Source organism: Oryza sativa, chromosome 3 (assembly GCF_034140825.1).
Source record: "Oryza sativa Japonica Group chromosome 3, ASM3414082v1".
NCBI lineage: Eukaryota > Viridiplantae > Streptophyta > Magnoliopsida > Poales > Poaceae > Oryza > Oryza sativa.
The window spans coordinates 24,442,188-24,463,791 of record NC_089037.1 but is presented as its reverse complement, the minus strand read 5'-3'; the positions used below and the strand labels follow the sequence as shown (position 1 = coordinate 24,463,791).

Genomic DNA, 21,604 nt, shown 5'->3' with positions numbered 1-21,604 from the left:
TCAAATGATATGAAAAAAATAAATAATTACTTAAATTTTTTTAATAAGACGAATGGTCAAACATATACTAAAAAGTCAACCGTGTCAAACATTTTAAAATGGAGGGAGTATATAGCAAGCATTACAAAGTGTCTCATACAGATAAGCCACGGTACATATAAGTCATCGACGATAAACATTACTTAGTGTCTACAGACATAATTGCACACATCACATGTCGGCGTGGAACAGCCGTTGCCGCCGGCTGGCTACCTCCTGGATAGGCCTGACAGATATTAGCACCTCAAGGCCTGCGGCGGAAGAAAAATATACTTGTGATTAATAGAGGTGTTAATGAAGCACTAGGAATGATGTTAATGTGCAGCGCAGCGGCAGAGGGGATGGCAAATTTGTTGAGGCTGACCTACAGTCTCCCTGCTGCAGCGGTGTTGGCGAAGATGAGGCGCTGGACCTCCCTGCTTCCGCTGGAGTAGATGTAGGCCTTGGCCCGCCACCGCCGCAGCGCCTTGAGGTACTAATACGCGGCCGCCCGCCTGCCCTCGACGAGGCCGACGCGTGCCGCCCCCACGCCCTTGGCCGCCGCCGCCTCGCGCAAGCCCGCGGGCTCTCGCCGCCGCCTCCACGCTGCGCGCGCGCCCTCGCCGCCGCTGCCCCGCACGCACGGTTTCGCCCACACCTGACCAAACCGACGCACGGGAGTGCCCGGGTGGGAGGCATATCTATCCATTCCTAAGGGGTACAAAGGTAATTTCATAATTCGTAAACCTTTTTTTAATTTTCTTTTCTATTTCTTTAACACAAAACGTGAGACCCACCAAACGACTATCACAAGTGAGAGTAGACGGTTCGTTTAGATTAAAAAGTGGGGTAAAACTACAAACCCTAAAAAACATAGGTAAACGAGTAATTGGCTTCAAAAGTGAAGCTATGATGCAATTGTCCCAAACAAAAAAACATAAGCTAGCGCGCGAGAAGATGGGCCAAGTATCCAGCTGGGTCCCGCACAAATAGGCATAGGCCTTTCGTCGTGGTACGTGCACACGTCTTCCCGTTGCCTACTTGTGTCTATTGACCTGAGATGCACCGATGGCAAGCAAACCAGGTTGGGTTGGGTCAGCTTGGCTGAGCCCAACGACAAACCATCTCTCTCTCTTTAGATAAAAAATAATCCAATTTTGAAATTTAAAATTGTTCATATCTAATTATTTATACAAGTTCATTTCAAAATAAAATATCACATATTAAAAGATAATTTTCTTAATAAAATACTGTCATTTAATTTGAAGGTTTTCAGAATAATATGATTTGCTACACACTAAGCCAGAGTTTTAATATTCATTACAAAGTTTTTATCATAGTCTATACTCTAGATAACACCTGAACAATATGCATGGGCTATAAACTAAGCGTGATAACACCTGAACAATAATACTCCATCCTTCCAAAAATCTGAGACATATTTTATCCTTTAGTTTTTCCAAAAATCTAAGTCCTATTTGTAGTCACTATGTGCTAAATTAAATTGTTGATCAGAAACCAAGAAGTTATTCTAATACTTATTGGTTGCATGTTCATTGGTTTTGCCATATGGTGAGTGAGTTAATTGCTTCTTGGTATTAATGTAAAAAGAAATATGTGTCAGATTTTTGGAAGGAGGGAGTAAATTTTAAGTACTTATTTGAACAAGTTAGAATAAATTGAAATGTCGATGATTGAAATGATCCTGGAGCGAAAGTTCAAGTACCATGTTATTCACAAAGTACTCTGGACAACGTTCTCCATTTGAAATTAGTTGTGTGTTTTTTCCCAAAGAAATTGATAGAATGCCATTGATTTTCAACACAGTCTATGGCTTTGTCAGAGTATATATTAAATGACAGACCAAAACAAAACTAATACTCCATGTATAAATATAAACATATCTAATTTTTTTAAAAAATATTAAGAATCAAAGAAAAGGACATTAATGCCCCTTAATAAAGGATGATTAGGGTAAGATAGGAAGAAAATTAAAAAAAAGAGTGGTTGTATGTGATAAGAGTCCCACTCCGATGCTTTCTACTCGGAGTATAAATTAATCTAAACCGTTGATCGTTTTATATCTAATGGGTCAGATCTATTTATACTCCTATCTTAAATAGCGGTAGTAGAAACGTCAGAGGGTATAATCGTCCAAAAAAAATATGGACGGGGATGGTTGAATTCGTAATTTTGCATATCAGTTAGAAACACTTGAGCATCGTTGGGTCGTGCTAGGTTTAGGGTGAGTGTGGCGGAGCAGATGCGATGAGCAGATCGGCGGCGTGCTTCCATGAGATCGTTGCGGGATTACGGCGGGGGATCAGCCTCGGGAGGCTACTCCTTGCCCAGCGGCTCAAATGCTGGAGATCAGTATGCGTTCCACGCCAGGCCCGAGAAGGAGACATATAACTAGCGAGCCTGAAGCCCTGAACCACGACAAGAAGTCAGATCAATTCAACGATTTCAACGCCATCGAAGCCAATCAATATTACAGTGTTTTGAGCATCGCTCTGAACTGAGCAAATGACCACTCTGAACTTAAATACTTCGGTACCATCCTTGGACAAATTTAGCGATGTTAATGGCTTAATTCTTTAAGAACCGAAAACACAACATGTGGAGAAACTAATAAATAGGTTTTAAAGATAATCATGGTGAGTTTATAACAGCACATTTGCTCTTGCTGCTCGATTTGACTATATAGCTTTGTTCAGTAGTTCTTTGTAGTATTATCTGTTCGACGGAGGAGCTCGCACATGCCGGAGTGGGCACTGCCGCCGTAGTCGGGCGCACGCGAGAACGAAAGAAGCGGTGACACACGAACTGATCCTACTATTAAGAAAAAAAAGTAAAAGTTAAAAATTACCCTTAACCATAAATTAGTAAAATACTAATTTGCCCTTATAAATTAATGGCTCAAATTGCTTCTACTTGTAGTAGAATACTACAAGTAGAGAGCACCGTAGCAATGCTCATGTGATAAATATAGTACTCTACAAATTCATGGACAAATGGTTATATCATGTAAAGTGGCGGATCCACTATTAGGGCTTGTTGGTGCGCAAGCCCAGCTTCACCCCTTTTCCTCTAATTAGTGACTAATGACTCTAACTAATCAACAATTAGTGTAAGTATAGCAGTACGGCAAAGAAAGCTAGCTGAAGTGCTTATTGTTACGTTGCAAGTGTGAAATATGCATGCTCCGAGTGACCATACCAATTAGTTAATAGGTATATGTGGATATATTAGTATAGCTGCAAATTAAAATGAAGAATTTAAGCAATGGGTTGTCTTTTGATCTAATGTGTTTTTGATTTCATCTAAAAATACTGAGTTTATATGTTACTCCCTCCATCCAAAATTAATCATCATGTAGAATCCAAAATTTCTCAAATTGTGATCAGCATATAACTGCATGGACATGAATTTTATCATAATACAATTAATGCAGTATGGAAGAATGTACGCATGCTAGGGTGTAATTGGCATGGGGTTTTAGTCGATGCATGTATTGTTGGAGATTGTGTGCATGGAGTCTTGGTTGATGTGATTAAAATTGCCCTTGGTCTTGGTGCATAAACTTATATGATGATCAATTTGGGAAGGAGAGAGTAATTTGTACTCCCTCCGTTCCAAAATATGAGGCAAAACCACCCTTAACCCAAAGACAAAGAAACAATTATTATCATCTCCTAGTTTGGATCACCCTAATAAATATAATGCATGCATCCAATAGAATTAGAGATTTTGAGCGTGGAGGATTTAAAAAAGTACTCCCTCCATCTACTTTTGATACTCATATTTCAATCCAACAATCTATCATCTTAATGACTTTCTCGGATTTAATGCGTGACTCTCCATTCTTCCACATATAATTGGCTACATGGGCATTGAGAAATGTAAATATTAATGAATCGCTTGTTTACGAGGAATGACTAGTAACATGTTTAAATGGATGTTTAAATGTTCCAAGATGAAATATGACTATCAAAAGTAGATGGAGGGAGTAATAATTTAATGAAGAAGATGTCCTAATTAATTGTATGCATGCATACATTATATTATGGAACATTAAAAAAAAGTAGTTGTGCCTTTGTCGGTGATATGGGCCTAGGGGTATGCAAGATGGAGGCCGGGAAGAAGTCCTTCCCTCTGGACACGTGGCATGGGCCTAGGGGTATGCAAGATGGAGGCCGGGAAGAAGTCCTTCCCTCTGGACACGTGGCAGTGCGGTCTTATTCCCCTCCCCCCTTGGGGGGAAAGCAAGCGGTCGTGAAGCGGCCAAAGGGCCTCGGGGTATCCCGCCGCACCCCTCGGGCCCTCGGGGCAAGCTGCCCCGAGGCCCTCGCTCGGCTGCCGCGTGGTGGCCAAGTGGGCGGAGAGAGAGCTGCTCAGGCGCCTTAAATAAGCGGCGCCCCAACCGTCCCCCGCCGCATTTAAAGCGGCGTGGGCAAACGTGAGGCGCCACCCGATTAACGTGCGTCAATCAGGCTTGACCGATCTGAGACCGGTCAACAGGCGGATGGGACGGGTAGCAACGCACCCACGCCCCGCCCACTGTCAGGCGGAGTGGGGGTAGGTATGCCCCGTCCCATCGGCACGCTGCCAGGTGGAGTGGGGGCAGGTATGCCCCGTCCCATCGGCACGCTGCCAGGTGCGCCCCCTACGTGTGGTGAGTCCGCCAAAGTCTCCATACATTTATGAGGGAATAACAGGGATGTCCCCTGTGTCAGGCGGAGGACGGCGCAGGACCCCACCTAGGGGCAGGCAACCGCTTTGCTTCCAGTTGAAACAAAGGATAGTGATCTGACCAGGGCCATGTGGGCCCCCCTCCCGTGAAGGGGTAGGTATGAACGGTGCATGTGGTATCTCCTTGAACTATAAAAGGAGAATTGTCACCACCGGAAAAAGGGGACGACTCTTAATAGCTCGAGCTCTAGAGGAAAAACAGTGAAGGGTTTCCAAGGAGCTCAAGATCTCTTGTAAGAACTCCACCATAATCCCACGGACAGGAGTAGGGTGTTACGCCTCCAGGCGGCCTGAACCTGTATAATCCCCCATCTCACACACAGATCCGAGAGCGATTTGGTAGTTAGACCATAGGCGGAGGTACGCTCTTGATCATCGCGCCTTATCCCCCGGCCGAACTCACGACGTCCCGCTAGAGAGGATCACTTCTCGACAGCCTTATATTATGAAACGGAGGGAGTATCTATCACACAACTATTTCTATACACAAGCCCCTCCTCAATTTACTTCCTGGATTCGCCACTGATCATGTACTACATTTTCATTCACATGATGCACCATTGCACCTCCACCATCGCAATTACTCCTAGCAAAAACAAAAGTCATGGCTGAACTTTTGGAACTACAAGCAAACCGGTCAGTCTAATAACTGTTCATTGATAGTGTATCAGCAGCACAACAAACTTCGCTGTAGATCAAACGTAGTAAAAAGCAAACCCGTACTTGCAAAAATCGGCAGAAATGGCTGAGAGAACCATATTGATTTCATTTTCTGCGAATGATATGGACATCCATCACATATTTCTTCTTGTCTTTCAGTAGGTCGAAGAGGCAGATATCTCCCAGGTGCAGCTTGTTGTCACCTGCAAACTGTCTCCACCCTTTCAAAAACCTTTTCGAGTTTTGCTTAGTAAGACAACACCGCACATTCCAACTCTTGCCATGATGTTGAAGCACGACTGTTCCATCCTCAAATGGGAGATATACATCGGCATATTTCTTAGAAATTTCCTAATTGAAAGGGAAAAAGATCGAATTTAGCTAGGAAGATTGAAATAGAATGAAATAAAATACTACTACTAGTAAATATAACATGTCTCCTCCATACAATTTGCAGTCATAGAGTTTCAGACAAAGTAAAACATTTCCAGTCCAGTTACAACATTTAGTTTACTATCGCGTCGTATAACCTTTTAATTTGCTAGTGCATCGTATAACCTTCAATAGGCAAAGGGTGATATTGACTCAAATAGAACTTTGGTTGAGACTTGAGAACACAAAATATGATTTTTCTTTTTTTTTTTTGGAGCGAACAGAGGGCAAGAATATTCAATATTCAAGAACAGAAACTTTAACTCACCACGGTACAAGGAATCCCATGAATACTGCTATTGTTCATGACATACCCATAGATTGGGGTTTCAGAATTAATAGCTTTCACCTTCTCTATCAGTATATTCTTCTGCAAACGAGTAAGATCGGTCCGGGATGGGAGGATGCAACCCGGTACAAGTTCCGCTTTCAGACCTTCTTCTGAAGATGAAGCACAACATAATATCAAAAATAAAATATGATGTAAAGGGACTCTAAATGTACTCTCAATGCTTTTTTAAGTTTAACATCACTATACTTATATAACCTGATGGCTTCACTGTCCCCTGCCTTGAGATATCCCTTTGCTTCCGTTTCTTCTTTTCATCTTGTGAGTTTCTCATGGCAATATCGTAAGATCTGCCTGACATGTCAACAGGTTTTTCACATACTTTCTCGCAACCACTCGAATCAAAGATTAGAGTCTTCAGTTGAGAGTCACCACTGTACTTGAATACCAAGAAGTCCCCAATTTTCAGATCATGGGCACTGACATATGATGCCCAACCTGATTGAAGGACTACTCTGCCAGAATTCTTGGTAACCTGAACATCAAAAGTGAGGCCGCTGCGTGTTTCCAGCTTAATAGATTTTGGTATTTTGCCCCCGAAATTATGTAGAAATTCATTCGGTATTGTCTGCAACAACATAGTAAACAGAGCTCTTAGGGGAACGGAAGCAGACGAGACAAGCAGTAGAGTAACTTTGCCAAAATCAAGAGTTTGTTTAATTTGATACTACCTCTATTTTTTAATATATAATGCTGTTAATTTTTTACACCATATTTTTAAGATTTGCACAAAACTTTTTGAATAAAATAAATGTCAATGTTTGTAATAAAAGTCAACAATGTTATATATTAAAAAAAGGAGGGAGTACAATTAAACATCATTGTCTACGTGAAAATTAAGCATGCTTAGTTGTCATGGAGCTAAATTCATTCAGATGCAAAATAGAAAGGAATTGCGTATTTGCGTACATGGTTACTAAATTAATTATGTTTCGGTCCTGAAAGTTCTGTATTAGAGTACGGTTGTCGAATATGGTGACGAACCAATAAATAGTTAGGGTATCCACAATGTGTCATAAAATTGAGTCATAAACCTTATGACTAGCCATATACATTATAGGCATTAGACATAAGACACTAAATGTTAAAAATAGGCTCAACCTTAATAAATAAAATAATGAGATAAAGCACACATACACACTAAAAAAGATGAGAATATATTATGGTATGGTGGGACCTACCTTAAAATAGAATTTGTTTACATAGATGTGGGACCCATCTTAACATATATTATTGCCTTAAACATTGTAGCCATGGATATAGGGTATGGTGGGACCTACCTTATTTTCACCAAGACCTTAAGCATTGTTGTTGCCCTTAATGTTGTTTTTAAGATTTTCACCATTGGTTATACTATTATTATAATATGCTAAATAAATAGAAAAATTAACTGCATGAAATCCTAGAAAAGTGATTTAATATAGTTTCATGGTCACCTGAAAGAAATAGTTTTCATGGGGCGAATTAGATAATTTCTACATACATACATACTTCGGACCTGGGAAATATAAACGGTTGACTGCATGGATTCTAAACGCCATTAATTCGTTTTGTTGTAAATCAAATTAGTAATTTCGTTTTATAAAAATATACTTCCACCTCCGCTCTAAAATATAGCAACCTAATATTCTATACTAGTACTACTAATCCTATTGTTATATTTTGAGTCAGAGGGAATAGTAACTACTAGTTAAGCTTTGGGATCAGATAGATAATACATACTCCTAAGTTAGAGCAAAATGTAATTAAATCACTAATTTGCTACTACACATGTTAACCTACTGAGTAACTCATACTTCCTCCGTTTCATATTACAAGACTTTCTAGCATTGCCCACATTCATATATACTAGAAAATCAGCACGTCTGTTGACGCACACACTAATGAGCCTGTACATGCGTACAAACCATAAATTCAATAATGACTTTTATTAAATTTTATAAATTTATTTTGATATGAAATTTATCATCACAACTTTCAAATTTTGATTGAACCATTTCTTAAATGTGCAAGAGGGAGTAGGAAATGTTTAGCTAGAAAAGTAAGATATACATATTATAATATAAATGTGTTTTTATCACCAGGGAATATGTTTTGTCCCTACTATCTCTTGTTTATACTCCATCCGTCTCTTATATAATTTTAACATTTTGCTTGCACTGTTTGACCACTTGTCTTATTCAAAAGATTTGTGTAAATATAAAAAACGAAAATTTATGCTTAAAGTACTTTGGGTAATAAAGTAAGTCACAAATAAAATAAATAATAATTTTAAAATTTTTTGAATAAGACGAATGATCAAACAGTGTAAACAGAATATCAAAATCCCTTATATTAAGGGATGAAGGGAGTATCTTATATTCCCTCCGTTCGAAATTGCAAAGTATTTTGGGTCTATGCTAGGTTAAATACCTTTTAAGTTCATAGAAAAATCTGGTGGAATTTTCAACACAAAAATGTATTATAAAAGCGTATTTGCTGGTGGTATTTAATGAAATTAATTTGATATTATAGATGTTACTGCGTTTAATAAACTTAGTTATTTTTTTAAAAAATGACTTGAGACAAACCCATGACGTCATTTACCGAGCATAGGACATTAATTAAGATGCTTCGCACTTACCTTAAATTTAAGGTGTATTATGCCCCATTATTTTCTCCATACCAAATCAACCACCGCAAAATTTGAATTTTGAAACTTAATTTTTAAATTATGTTGATTTTAATTTTTTATTGAAGTTTATTTTTTAGCATTAGGACTTAAATCACTAAGGCTGCATTGGGTTCCAACTCCCCCTCTTGTTTTTCGCACGCACGCTTTTCGAACTGAAACAATATGTTTTTTTAAAAAAAGTTTTTTTTATAGTTGCTTAAATAATTATATTGATCCATTTTTTTTAAAAAAGCTAATACTTTATACTTAATTAATCACATGCTAAGGGACCGCTCCATTTGCCGTGCGGGAGGGAGTAGTTCTCATCCTCCTTAAACGAACCCAGCCTAAGAACATAAACATAAAAATTTTACTTATTATTTTTTTTATTAATATATTGTACGGCGTATATGTATTTACATGAAAATCCGAATATTTTCACCCTTTTTATTTTCTTTTTATTCTTTTGATTTCTTTCCCAATTGCCCAAGCTAAATCATTTTTCCCAGACTTCCGGCCCATTTATATTTATATATTTTTTATGTCTTACTTCGTACTATTTCGGTAGATAGCTAGACTCAGCCTGGCAGACATATCTATAGAATTATGTGTGTAGAAAAGTTTTGATGTGTTTAGTTCACATTAAAATTGGAAGTTTGGTTGAAATTAGAACGATTTGATGGAAAAGTTAAAAGTTTATGTTTATAGAAAAGTTTTGATGTGATGAAAAAGTTAAAAGTTCGAAGAAATAAACACGGCGAGAGTCACAACTCACCACTCACGAGCCCTTATGACGGCACGTATGCTTTCCTTTGGGCTTATCCATTTTAAAATCCACAGAGGACAAGGGAAAAAAAATGAAGAGCCATCTCGTTCCCCTGAATTTCCCTCTTGTTTCTCTCCTTTCCTTCCTCTTCGCCAAATCTAAAATAGTTGGTAGTACAGATTGTCCGTTCCTTCCCATCCCCTTCATATCTTGATTAATCTCTGTAGCAGTGAGAAGTTTAGGACGTAACCATGGGGTGCTTAGGTCCGACACCATTGACTATTCTTTCGCAGGAGAGATCTGTGTTGGCCACCTTCCCTTGTCATGGAGTTCAAGCTGCCCGAGGACGCTGATGAACCACCCCAGCTCACTTCTGTTGTGTGTTCTTTTTTTAATCTTTCTTTGTTTCCTCTTCTCGATTTTCCTGTAATTTTTCCTTACCCTGGATGAATCTAGGGTTCGGTGTTCTCTATTTTCATTGTAATTTTCTTCTAGATGAATCCATGATTTATTTGGTCTTTTTTTTATTGAATTTCGAATTTGTTTGTGAGATTGTTTGTCACAATGCACCTGTAGATAAATCAATGATTTATTTGGTATGTTCTTTTTCACTAATTTTCGGGTTTATATATGAGGTTGGTTTGTCACAAGGCATCTGTATATGAATCTATGCTCCGGAGAGTTCTCCTCTCTTCGGGAAGGTCCTCTATTTCCTATTGCAATTTTTTTACCATAAGTAATTTCTCTATCTATCTTAAAGTTTCTTTCACCGTTGATATGCCATCTAACGGCTGTGAGATGGTGCGAATACGTGGCATGTTTTTCAGCTGAGAATTGAAACAGAGCGCAATGCATGAGGCCACGTGGCCCAATGAGAGACCAGGAATTGGACCCTATATAGAGATATGTTAATAAATCTAGTCACATATATAATATCTAGATTCATCAACATATATATATATATATATATATATATACACACATATATATACGGGGGCAATGCTAGAAAGTCTGGTAAGCTGAACGTAGGTAGTAACAGATAAGACCCCAAAAGGCCGGCGCAGAACAAAGAGCTTACCACTCTTTCATGGAAATCACCAAGCATGACCTTGAAGAAATGTTTGTCTTCCCCATTGGTACGGTTCCAGTCGAAATATGCATCGTCTCCCTCCTTGCTGCATCTCCCACCGCTCTTACTCATCTTGCAACCACACTACAATACTACATATGCACATAGATCAGATAAAAGGGAAAAAAAAACCTAACCTGCTAGAAATTGGAGTTTTAGTTAATGATAACAATGAAGGGGTAAAAAATAGAAGGTCACACTTTCTGCCAAGACTAAGGGTACATTTTGTGGCAAATCCTTTCTGAAAGCTTAAGCTAGTTTCACCAGTAAATGAATCATTCAACAAGAGGGGAAAAATGCATCAGTTGCCAAGAAGAGAGGTTGAAGAAGGTAAGGAAGAAATGAAAGCACGATAATGCATGTAAACAAAGGATTTCAGATAAAGTGGCCTTCACAAGAACGTACAGGTAGGAATATATGCAGACAGAGCTGCAAATTGGTTTCTGCGACCTACCTGAGCTCAACTGGAGAACGATCGGCGATTCGGTGCTTCTCCGTCTTCTCTCGATGCTGCAGGTAAAGGTGATTGAATGCTTGTGAGAGAGCAGCAGATGCCAATCTGCATTGAATGCTTCCAACAATCTACCCGGGAAAAGAAAAAGGGTAATTTGCAACCATGCCATTAAAATTTTGCAAAGTTTGAGATATGTCATTGGTATCTCAATTACATGTAGAATCTACATGAGGTCAATGATATGTGGATCATGATAGAATATCTCAAATTATGCAAAATTATAATAGCATGGTTCCAATTTTCCGAAAGAAAAAAGGTTGCCCCGGCCCTTTGGAAAGGGGGATCGTATCCTCTGCCATTCCAACTGAAATACTAGCAGAGGTGAACAGTGATCTGTGCCATTGGCTATTTACATTCGTTGGATCAAGTTTGGATGTACGAGATCGTCTGCTAATTCCGATAAAATAAATAAACGGTATTTTCAATATAGCAATGGAACAGCACTGTAGCAGCTCTCACGTTTCACTGTTCGCCTCTGCCATTCTCCCCTGATGGCAGAGGATGCGAACCCTTGGAAAGGATATAATACAAATGGAGGATATTTCGGATTTGAATCCCACATAATTTCTTTTTGGAACAAATGATTTGGCACCATTAGATACAAAATTTCTTTGGAATGTAGATGAAAAGTTAGCATAAGATTTAGTCTTTTGAAATTTCTATGTAAGTCTATCCTTTTCACGCACAATAATTTGTTATAGTTTAGAGACAGGAATGAACTCTATTTATTTTTTTCTAAAAAAAATCTGGTTTCATCTATTTTCTTTGTTTTTTTATGTCTATTGAAATGGTCATTCATATATTTTTCTATTGTTTTACAATACACATGTTTAACGCTTACATGAAGGGTGAAAACGTCGGAATCGGTAGTATATCTTCGAAAATGATGCTCGATCGGTCGATAATTAACCATATTTTCATTTAAATTACTTAGTTTTGACATTAATACGATGCATATAAAGTAATTAGAAAAAACAAAATTTATATATAGCCAAAAAAGATAATGGTAAAAAACGGTGGCCCTTATATGGAAACGACGCTCGATGGATCGTGACCATTTGTTACATATATCTATTATCTTTACTACTTAAAAAATACGTAGTGGTGATGGTGAAGCCAACGTAGACGTACTGAGCCCACACCCGCGCCTCCCCCTCTCACGTCCACCTCCTCCACACTACCATCGCGCCGCGCCGCGCGACCCTCCAGATGCAGCATTGATGCGGGCCGATCCGGAATCAACGCAAAAAAAAAAAGCGCCTCCACACCATCGCCGCCCCAATCCACCCTCGCGCCTCCCCACATACCCACCAGCGCCTCCTCTCACGCCCGCACCCACGCCCTAAAAACGCCCCGCCCCCGCCGCCACGCCGACACCGCCGCGCCGCTCCGCCGCCCCTATCACGCCTGCCGCTGCTGCTCCGCCGCCCCTCTCACGCCTGCCGCCGCTGCTCCGCCGCCGCCCTTCATGCCGCTCGGGAGGAGTTGCGACGGGGTCGAGCCCCTCATCGTCGACCACCTTTCTTCGCTCGCAGCCGCCGTCGTAGCGTGCGTCGTCGTCACCAGACACCTGCGATCATCATTCCCTCTGTGTCACCTCGCCGTCCGTCTGTACTACACCTCTGCCGCCGGGCAGCCGCCGTCGTAGCGTGCGTCGTCGTCACCAGTGATCACCATTCCCTCAGTGCCGCCTCGCCGTCCATCCGTACTCCACCTCTGCCGCCGGGACTCAGGGCCGAACAGATCTCCCCGGCCGCGGTCGCTCGTTCTTTTGCTGCAAAACTAAAATGGTCAGGATAACACCAATGCACTTTATTTTTTATGACCTATACTTGCCTGCTCTTTTCTGCTCATTGGGGATCAATAGGAAATGACTTTCAGACTGATACTAGCCTACTGTTTTAAGTCTCTGCATATGCTGAATCTGAAAGTACCAGCCTGGTCTTTTCTGCTCGTTGGGGATCAATTGGAAATGAATTTCAGACCGATACTAGCCTGCTGTTATAAGTCTCTGCATATGCTGAATCTGAAAGTACCACTTATAGTCATTATAGAACCAAATAGGTTGGAGCTTGCATGCTCAGTTGCGAACAGATGTATTTAGGTGCCAGTCTCTTCGGTTTGCCCATGGCTGCGATGCACAATAGCAGGGTTAATCTTGCTAAGATGTAATTTTCTTGAATTGTATATCCGTTCAGATTAATGAGCCGAGCAAATTTCTGTTGCAGATTTGGCCTGGTGAACCTAAAGCAGTTTTCTGATGCAGTGTTGCTGCAATCTGACACTAGGTGAGTTGTATCTGCTATTCCTTTTCCTGGCTATTTCCAAGTTGCAGTATTGCAAGATGATAACTTTGTTTTACCATGTTTTCTTTGCCACTTAACAAACCTAAACTGGTGAGTATGTTAATAGCAAGGTATTCTACACAATTTGGTCCAATATGGTTCTAAGTTGCAGTATTGCAAGATGATAACTTTGTTTTACCATGTTTTCTTTGCCACTTAACAAACCTAAACTGGTGAGTCTGTTAATAGCAAGGTATTCTACACAATTTGGTCCAATATGGTTCTGTAGCCTTGCATATGTATGAACATTTCTATTCCACGTTGTGGTACTTGGACTTGGCTGGTAATAGTTTGGTATTTCGAGTTTAACCTGGCTCTGGTATTGTGGCACTTCGAATTTCAAGTTTCCAACCAATTTTTAACATAAATGGCTAGATGACACACTCAACCTGACTTTGAATTCTGTATGCTCCATTCAAAGTACATTTAAATGACTGCTATTAAGATGTGGAGCAAAGTACCTGCTATAACTCAACCTGACTTTGAATTCTGTATGCTCCATTCAAAGTACATTTAAATGGCTGCTATTAAGATGTGGAGCAAAGTACCTGCTATAGATAGATTGTTACTGAAAACTCAAATCAGACCTTGCATTATTTGAAGTGATTCATGCCATTGACAGCTAGATCAATTCCATGTTGAAATATTAAATTTGTTTTGAAGCATCTTAAGAATTTACTTACTACCATAAAGTAGGCGTGATCCATGGAGACGGTAGCACTACCCATGCCTCGTCTCGTATCACAGCGAACAGCTGCTTCTATCCCTCACAATCTCATTCCCTAAATTGAAGGTACGGCCAATTTCTTCACCGCTCCCTTCTTAACTTTGCTATGGGATCTGAAGCTTTTAGTTTTTTCATAATGATTGGTTTCGAAAGCTAGATTCTGAAAAAGACTGAAATGAAAGAGTTTGTTGGGGGTGCCGTACCATCAAGTACAACATCAGGTTTTAGTTTCATTAGCTTAGCTATGTGCATCTTATTTAGCCATATGCACAAATTCTTTGCGTACTAATTTCGACCATGTGTTCCTTTCTCAGACCCTCTTGCTGCTATAACAAATACAAATGGTCTCGGTTTCACTAATAGACGGGGCAAGGGTAGAGCCAAGTCGTTATGTGTTGTTCGAAGAAACGACGAAGAGTGTCACGGCTCTAAAGAAAACTGTGACAACTCTGAACAGAACACTCCAATAGCTTCAAATGGTATGCTTCATCAGAATGTGTGTTTCCAAATTTAATTTGATATCCATCTGTATCAACCAACGGATTTGGGCCATGAAGTTGTGCATCCTATTGTCATGCCTAATAGTCAGCCATTTGCGGATGACCGCGATGCATCCTTCAGTACACCCAGCAATTTGCCTATGTGCACAGGTGCGCATGGAGATGTTACTAACCTTACCCATGCTGAAGTTGTAAGAAAGCGTGCTAGAAACTGGTATGCATCATTGACCCAGGAGCAAAAGGATGAGAGGAACAAGAAGGACCGTGAGAGAAGAAAACGGAAGGAGGAGGAAAGTCAAGTTTTAAATAAGTCTGCAACCAATAGTGGTGTAGGTAAGTACCCAAAAGGATCCAATATTTTGTTTTTACCATCCGCTTTAGCTTGAGTTGTAATATGTATCTGTACTAATAAAAAGTATCTTCGGTCGCTTTTTCACCGTGTGAACAGCCCCACTTGGCAAGCTTTCCAATATAAGTGCTGCTGATTTAATGACATGCCAATTGGAAGTGAACGATTCTTCTACGTTGCATAAAGGTAAGACCAATTCATCTCATTATTGTTACGTACACCTTGGATGAACAGTCTATTATTCGACATAATGGAAATTGATGGTTTCATGTTTTAATAGAACGAAGTGATGCTTCCCATCTTAATATCACACCCAGACGTCTCCCATTTACAATCATCAACAATGTAGCTCACTATGGTCCAAATGAAGTTCCAATGAGCTGCGTAATTCAAACAACCCAAAACAGAGACGTCAAGTTGCGTAATGCAACTCTTACACCGGAGCAGAAGCAAGCTAAGGTCGATCGACAGAGAACAAGACGTCAAGCACTAACCAATGAACAGAGACTAGAGATGAATGATCGCCGTAGGGTTGCGAGGCAAACTCTGCCGGATGTGGAAATACATGATATGAATGCTCGCCAGCGATCAAGACGACAAAGTGTTACTCCTGGAGAACGGTCTGCTCATCTGGCACGACATAATGAACTGTATGCAACTAGGCGTGACAAACCATGCGCTCAATCGATTGCATTGGAGTGCCCTGAGGATTGTAGCTCGTCGTTCCTAAATCCAACGCCTTCCTTTGAAACAACCGGTGATGTGCCAGCTACATCGAGCCTGCAAACTGAACTTGCTGCAGATCATCTTGCACGATCGTCTAACTTTGATGATGGTATCATCTATATATGTTTTCATTTATACTCGCAATTTGTACCCTTCCTCATACTCACTTTATATTCAACTAAATTAGATATGGATTCCTTCATGGATGATGACACCGACGATGAACACTACATGTTTGCTGGGCTAGGTACTGTCGCCATCATACCTAAATCTCTCACTTTCACTTGTATGGATTTTTCAATCTATAACTCCTTTCCGCTATACTAGGCGATGATGAGGATGACGAGATGGTACAATCCGATGACGATGACACGCAAGCACTGAGCTCTTCAATTCCTGATCCGTTCGACTTTGTGTATAGCAACATCCCACAGAGCGAAAATGTTCTGAAACCTGAGCCTGACTGTAAACACTGTGGCGCCAAGAGGTTCCAGTATGAACCGCCGGGCTTCTGTTGTCGGGATGGCAAGATCAAGCTTGTAGAAAACGAAACACCACCTGAACTGATGAGGCTCTGGACAAGCTCGGATCCAGACGCAAAGCATTTCCGGGATAACATTAGATATTTCAACGGCCACTTCTCATTCACTACCCTGGGTGTAAGCCTTGACAGTGCCTTCGCAAACATGAGTTCGGGTGTGTACACTTTTCGGGCCCACGGTCAGATCTATCATAATATACATTCTTTCAGTCCTAAGGAATCCGGTCCAGAGCATCTCGAGCTGTATTTCTACGATGACGATCCAACCTTGAGTCACAGGTTCCACCGTTCCCCGAGTCTTGACTAGGATGTAATTAGGACTGTTGCAGACGTCCTTCGAAACAACCCGTACTCGGAGACATTCAGAAGTCTGGGGCAGGCTAACGACCTCGCGAACTACCGCGTGACACTAAATTTGGATTATAGGTTGGACCAAAGGCGCTACAATGTGCCGGTGACAACTGAGGTCGCTGCTGTCTGGGTTGAGGGAAACGAGAGAAGGAAGTTCGAGCCTAGCGTGACAAAAAATGGGAATGACCGTACGCGGAAATCTATCCAGCCTTTCTACGGATGTTATGATTCCCTCTCGTACCCTCTGTTCTTCCCTAGAGGAGAGAGTGGTTGGCATCAAGGTCTTCCAAAGGACAAAATAACCATGGAGGATGCGAACGCGCGGAATGGCGATGATCCTGGTAAGTTTATCTTCGTACTATGTTGCCATAGAGAATTGATAATTGTGCGTTACATGACTGTACTAACCCAGATGTTTGTCCCGTGTAGATTGTAACAGCAGAATACGAGTCTCTGTAAGGGACTACTACTGCTATAAATTCCAGATGCGTCGTGGGATTTTCAATCCTATACTTCACGGCGGACGCCTGTTCCAGCAGTTTGCCGTTGACATGTACATCAAGGTTGAGAGCTCCCGTCTAGACTATGTGTGGAACAACCAGAAGGAGATAAGGGCCGACCTGTATCAAGGGTTGATGGATAGCATCCAGGCTGGGGAGAGTCGAGCAAGCGCGGTTGGCAAACGGACTGTGTTGCCAGCGTCGTTCGTCGGTGGTGGCCGAAATATGAAGCGTCGATACATGGATGCCATGGCCTTAGTACAGAAGTACGGGAAGCCAGATGTATTCCTTACAATGACCAGCAACCCCAAGTGGGATGAGATTACTCGCGAGCTTGAGCCTGTCCAGACACCACAAGATCGTCCTGATCTCGTGGTTCGTGTCTTTCGAGCCAAGTTAGAGGATCTAAAGAAGCAGCTGTTCGAGAAGCACATCCTTGGCAAGGTCATTGCACACGTTTATGTTGTTGAGTTCCAGAAGAGGGGTCTGCCGCATGCACACTTTTTGCTGATCATGAGTGGTCGATACAAGCTAACGTCTGCAGACCAATATGACCGCATCATCTCGGCTGAGCTTCCAGACAAGAAAAAAATATCCAGAGCTATACAATATGGTCGTCAAGCATATGATGCATGGCCCTTGTGGTCGACTCAATGGTAGATGCCAATGCATGCGAGATGGAAAGTGCAGGAACAACTACCCACGAGAGTTCAACCCCACAACCTCGCAAGGCAAGGATTCATACCCGCTGTATAGGAGACGTAATGACGGTAAGAGTAGGGTGGTTAGAGGCCATCCTCTCGATAACAGGTGGGTTGTCCCGTACAATCCTTATCTTCTACGGATGTACAACTGTCACATGAACGTTGAGGTTTGCTCGAGTATCAAGGCAGTAAAGTACCTCTTTAAATACCATTACAAGGGACACGACAAGGCCTCGATATCTATAAATGAGGCAAATAAAAACGGCGAAATCGATGAGATTCAGCGCTACAGGGATGCGAGGTGGGTGATCCCTCCAGAAGCATTGTGGTGTATATATGGTTTTGACATATGCCACATCTCGCCGTCTGTGAGGCAGTTGCAACTACATCTGCCAAACATGCACATGTTGGCTTTCGATGCAGACAAGGATCTCCGTGATGTTCTTGATAAGGAAGACGCAGGGAGGTCGATGCTTACAGCGTATTTCGAGGCTAATAGGCAGCATGTCTGGGTTCGAGATATCCTTTATAGGGATTTCCCAATGTGGTTTACTTGGCAGACGGCAGGTAAGTACTGGAAAAAAAGAGATAGAGGTGGCCAGGTCGGGAGAATTGTGTGTGCCCACCCGGCAGAGGGGGAGCGTTACTATCTTCGGGTGCTGCTAAACCACGTGGCAGGCTCCACCTCATTCGAAGACCTACGTACTGTTGATGGTGTGGTCATGCCTTCGTTCCGTGCTGCAACTGAAAGAAGGGGTCTTATAGAGGCAGACAACACCCTCGACGAGTGCCTTACGGAGGCCAGGGTCTTCCAGATGCCAGCGTCGCTACGCAGGTTATTCGCTACCATATTGGTGTATTGCGAACCTAGCGATGTCCGTGGTCTTTGGGACAAGCATCTAGATGCCATGTCTGATGACTACAGGCGTAACAACGCATGCCCTCATGTTGTCCAACAGATGGTGCTGATAGATATCCGAGGCATGCTACAATCAATGGGAAAGGAAATCACATCATTTTCGTTCCCTGAAATTGATGAATCACATGATAGTACCAGAGGAGATCCCAGAGAGATTATTGAGGAGTCATCCATTGGTGTGGAGACGGACGATATGAACCTCTCAGACCAGCTCAATGATGAGCAAAGGTCTGCATTCAACAAAATCATGAATGCAGTTGGCAGTGCTCAGGGGGGTGTTTTCTTCGTAGATGGCCCAGGAGGCACGGGGAAGACTTTCCTGTATAGCGCGTTGCTAGCTACGGTTCGCAGCAAAGGAGATATAGCGGTGGCAACCGCGACGTCGGGTGTTGCAGCTTCTATAATGCCTGGAGGCCGGACCGCACATTCGTGGTTCAAGATCCCCCTCAACATTGAGGAAGGGTCTTGTTGCAGCTTCACCAAACAAAGTGGGACGGCGAAGCTTCTCCAGATGGCGTCGCTTATAATATGGGATGAGGCCTCCATGACAAAGAGGCAAGCGGTTGAGGCCCTCGATATGAGCATGAGAGATATAATGGGTTGTCCGCGTTCTCCGTTTGGAGGGAAGACGATTGTGTTTGGAGGGGATTTTAGGCAGGTGCTCCCGGTCATCAGGAAGGGCACTAGGTCTCAGATAACAGATGCCACTCTACGCAGGTCCTATCTTTGGGATTGTATGGTTCAATTGAAGCTTGTTCGCAATATGAGGGCGCGTGGTTTGCGAACTACCTCCTTCGAGTTGGGAATGGAACCGAGGAGGTGAACAAGGAAGGACTCATAGGCCTTCCTTCGGATATTTGCGGGTCGTGCAAAGGGAATGAAACGGACCTCGAAAGGCTCATCGATACTGTGTTCCCCAACCTAAACGATAACCTGACGGACCCAAACTACATCACATGTAGGGCCATATTGTCCACTCGGAATGAGTTCGTCGATCGAATAAACATGAAGATGATTGAGCGGTTTAGAGGGGATGTGATGACATATCATAGTTTTGACCGAGCAGATGATGACCCTCATAACTATTACCCGCCGGAATTCTTGAACTCTCTAACTCCAAATGGGCTACCTCCGCATGTGCTTAAGCTGAAGATAAATTGCCCCATCATGCTTTTGAGGAACATTGACCCAGCCAACGGACTTTGCAATGGGACAAGGCTGGTGGTTCGTCAGTTTGGAAAAAATGCTATTGACGCGGAGATTGTTGTAGGGCAGCATGCTGGAAAGAGAGTTTTCCTTCCTCGGATACCTCTATGTCCTTCTGATGATGAGATGTTCCCGTTTCGCTTCAAGAGGAAGCAATTTCCAGTTAGATTGAGCTTTGCATTGACCATCAATAAGGCGCAGGGTCAAACCATTCCAAATGCAGGCGTCTACTTACCAGAGCCTGTCTTCTCTCATGGTCAACTATACGTCGTGCTGTCCAGAGCAACCTCTAGAACAAACATAAAAATACTATCGATGCCGGTCGAAGACAAGAAACAAAATAAAAAGTCTAAGCGTACTGGCGTGAAGGACAATGAGAAGAAAGGAAAGGAATTGTCTAAACAGGCTGCAACATACACAAAAAATATTGTGTTTAGAGAGGTCCTCACAGATTAGAAGAGGTATATTATATGACTAATTAACCATCCACAATATGCTTGCTTAAATTCCATTCTTACTGCTGAGTGATTCTTCACAGTTTAGTTCACGTATGGCTTTGTATGTATTAGGTGTTTTCTGAAGACGATGAAATAAATCACCTATAAGATCTGATCTTTGGAGGATAATATCTTATGTTGAATATTATTATACTGAAATTCTGCGATTGCTTTGCACCTTTGTTCCCTAAAATATGTGATTCACTATAATATGGAGAGATTTAATTTGAGGTGATCATCCATTAGAAATACCGTATCTACAAATGCTGGATGTTCTATATTTTTTGTTTGCGCTTTATTTGTATGACATCATCAAATTTTCATAGATGTCTTCTATCTATGTTGCTTTTTATAATTTAGTAAACGCCATGAGATTGTTTTAATCGCAACAAATGTTGCACTACACTTCTATCTTGCTTTCAAATTAATCTCATAACAACTATGACATGTAGTTTCATTACGATGCCATATTTGTCTTTTCAATGCCATATTTTATCCCCTGTGATCAACAAAATTCCCCGTAGCAACACACGGGCACCCTACTAGTATACTAAAAGTTCATTAAACTTCTTACAAACACTCTCAAGCCGCCACGTGAGATTTCTAAAAACGCTCCTAGATCGCCACGTGGCGTTTTAATATATGAGAAATATCTAGCCCTTGAATTTCACTTAAAAAAGTGGGTCCATTATTTCAGACGATTAGATTTGATTAGATTAAAAAACAAGTTTTTATCTAGATAAACGTACGCCTCCCTCATCCTGACCGATTGCACGCAGGTAATATATGTGCCCCACCTTTTTTTACTCCCCCACCCTTCAGACTTTTTTATTTAATTTTATCTAGAATGCCCTACAATATATTTATATCACCTCATTCTTAATTATGCCATTGACATTTGAGCGTATATTTGATCATTTATTTTAGTATAAAAATTGTATAGTTATAATAGGAAATTCTGAGAAT

At 41.5% G+C, this 21,604-nt stretch overlaps 3 protein-coding genes and 1 long non-coding RNA gene across 12 annotated transcripts; 2 read left to right on the top strand and 2 right to left on the bottom strand.

Annotated features, from left to right (window-relative positions):
- Positions 1–65: 65 nt before the first annotated feature.
- Positions 66–692, bottom strand: LOC112938321 (uncharacterized). Its single transcript, XR_003241475.2, has 2 exons — positions 404–692; positions 66–290 (listed from the first exon to the last, which is right to left on the bottom strand). It is a non-coding gene; the product is annotated as an uncharacterized lncRNA (long non-coding RNA).
- A 4,843-nt stretch (positions 693–5,535) lies between these two features.
- LOC107277496 (putative B3 domain-containing protein Os03g0621600) lies at positions 5,536–10,831 on the bottom strand. Its single transcript, XM_015774101.3, has 4 exons — positions 10,709–10,831; positions 6,410–6,779; positions 6,131–6,303; positions 5,536–5,781 (listed from the first exon to the last, which is right to left on the bottom strand). Exons 1-4 carry the CDS (start codon positions 10,829–10,831, stop codon positions 5,536–5,538), a joined length of 912 nt encoding a protein of 303 aa, XP_015629587.1.
- Positions 10,832–12,480: 1,649 nt separating this feature from the next.
- Positions 12,481–19,626, top strand: LOC4333472 (uncharacterized). Of its 9 annotated transcripts, XM_026024272.2 has the most exons (12): positions 12,481–13,063; positions 13,502–13,561; positions 14,315–14,411; positions 14,503–14,566; positions 14,660–14,824; positions 14,931–14,995; positions 15,079–15,178; positions 15,294–15,380; positions 15,475–16,029; positions 16,108–16,167; positions 16,248–17,153; positions 17,242–19,626. In XM_026024272.2, exons 4-11 carry the CDS (start codon positions 14,521–14,523, stop codon positions 16,766–16,768), a joined length of 1,599 nt encoding a protein of 532 aa, XP_025880057.1. In that variant the 5' UTR covers positions 12,481–13,063; positions 13,502–13,561; positions 14,315–14,411; positions 14,503–14,520; the 3' UTR covers positions 16,769–17,153; positions 17,242–19,626. The 9 variants fall into 9 exon arrangements, with proteins under 9 accessions (XP_025880057.1, XP_015628060.1, XP_015628061.1 ...); XM_015772574.3 differs by lacking the exon at positions 14,931–14,995 and having other exon boundaries at positions 14,996–15,178; XM_015772575.3 differs by lacking the exon at positions 14,931–14,995 and having other exon boundaries at positions 14,499–14,566; positions 14,996–15,178.
- LOC107280211 (uncharacterized) lies at positions 17,117–20,597 on the top strand. Its single transcript, XM_066308494.1, has 4 exons — positions 17,117–17,153; positions 17,242–17,756; positions 17,857–19,497; positions 19,623–20,597. The coding sequence occupies exons 1-4, from the start codon at positions 17,117–17,119 to the stop codon at positions 20,595–20,597; spliced, it is 3,168 nt and encodes a 1,055-aa protein (XP_066164591.1).
- Positions 20,598–21,604: the final 1,007 nt, after the last annotated feature.

Excerpts from the sequence above, each read along its gene's own strand:
- LOC107280211 (XM_066308494.1), top strand. The coding sequence starts at position 17,117 with ATGGAGGATGCGAACGCGCGGAATGGCGATGATCCTG. Across the intron at positions 17,154-17,241 it reads GCGGAATGGCGATGATCCTG|ATTGTAACAGCAGAATACGA; the intron begins GTAAGTTTATCT and ends TGTCCCGTGTAG. Across the intron at positions 17,757-17,856 it reads AGAAGCACATCCTTGGCAAG|ACCAATATGACCGCATCATC; the intron begins GTCATTGCACAC and ends TAACGTCTGCAG.
- LOC4333472 (XM_015772574.3), top strand. The coding sequence starts at position 14,521 with ATGAAAGAGTTTGTTGGGGGTGCCGTACCATCAAGTACAACATCAG. Across the intron at positions 14,567-14,659 it reads ACCATCAAGTACAACATCAG|ACCCTCTTGCTGCTATAACA; the intron begins GTTTTAGTTTCA and ends TTCCTTTCTCAG. Across the intron at positions 14,825-14,995 it reads CACTCCAATAGCTTCAAATG|GTGCGCATGGAGATGTTACT; the intron begins GTATGCTTCATC and ends CTATGTGCACAG.
- LOC107277496 (XM_015774101.3), bottom strand. The coding sequence starts at position 10,831 with ATGAGTAAGAGCGGTGGGAGATGCAGCAAGGAGGGAGACGATGCATAT. Across the intron at positions 6,780-10,708 it reads GTGATTTCCATGAAAGAGTG|ACAATACCGAATGAATTTCT; the intron begins GTAAGCTCTTTG and ends ATGTTGTTGCAG. Across the intron at positions 6,304-6,409 it reads GGGGACAGTGAAGCCATCAG|AAGAAGGTCTGAAAGCGGAA; the intron begins GTTATATAAGTA and ends CTTCATCTTCAG.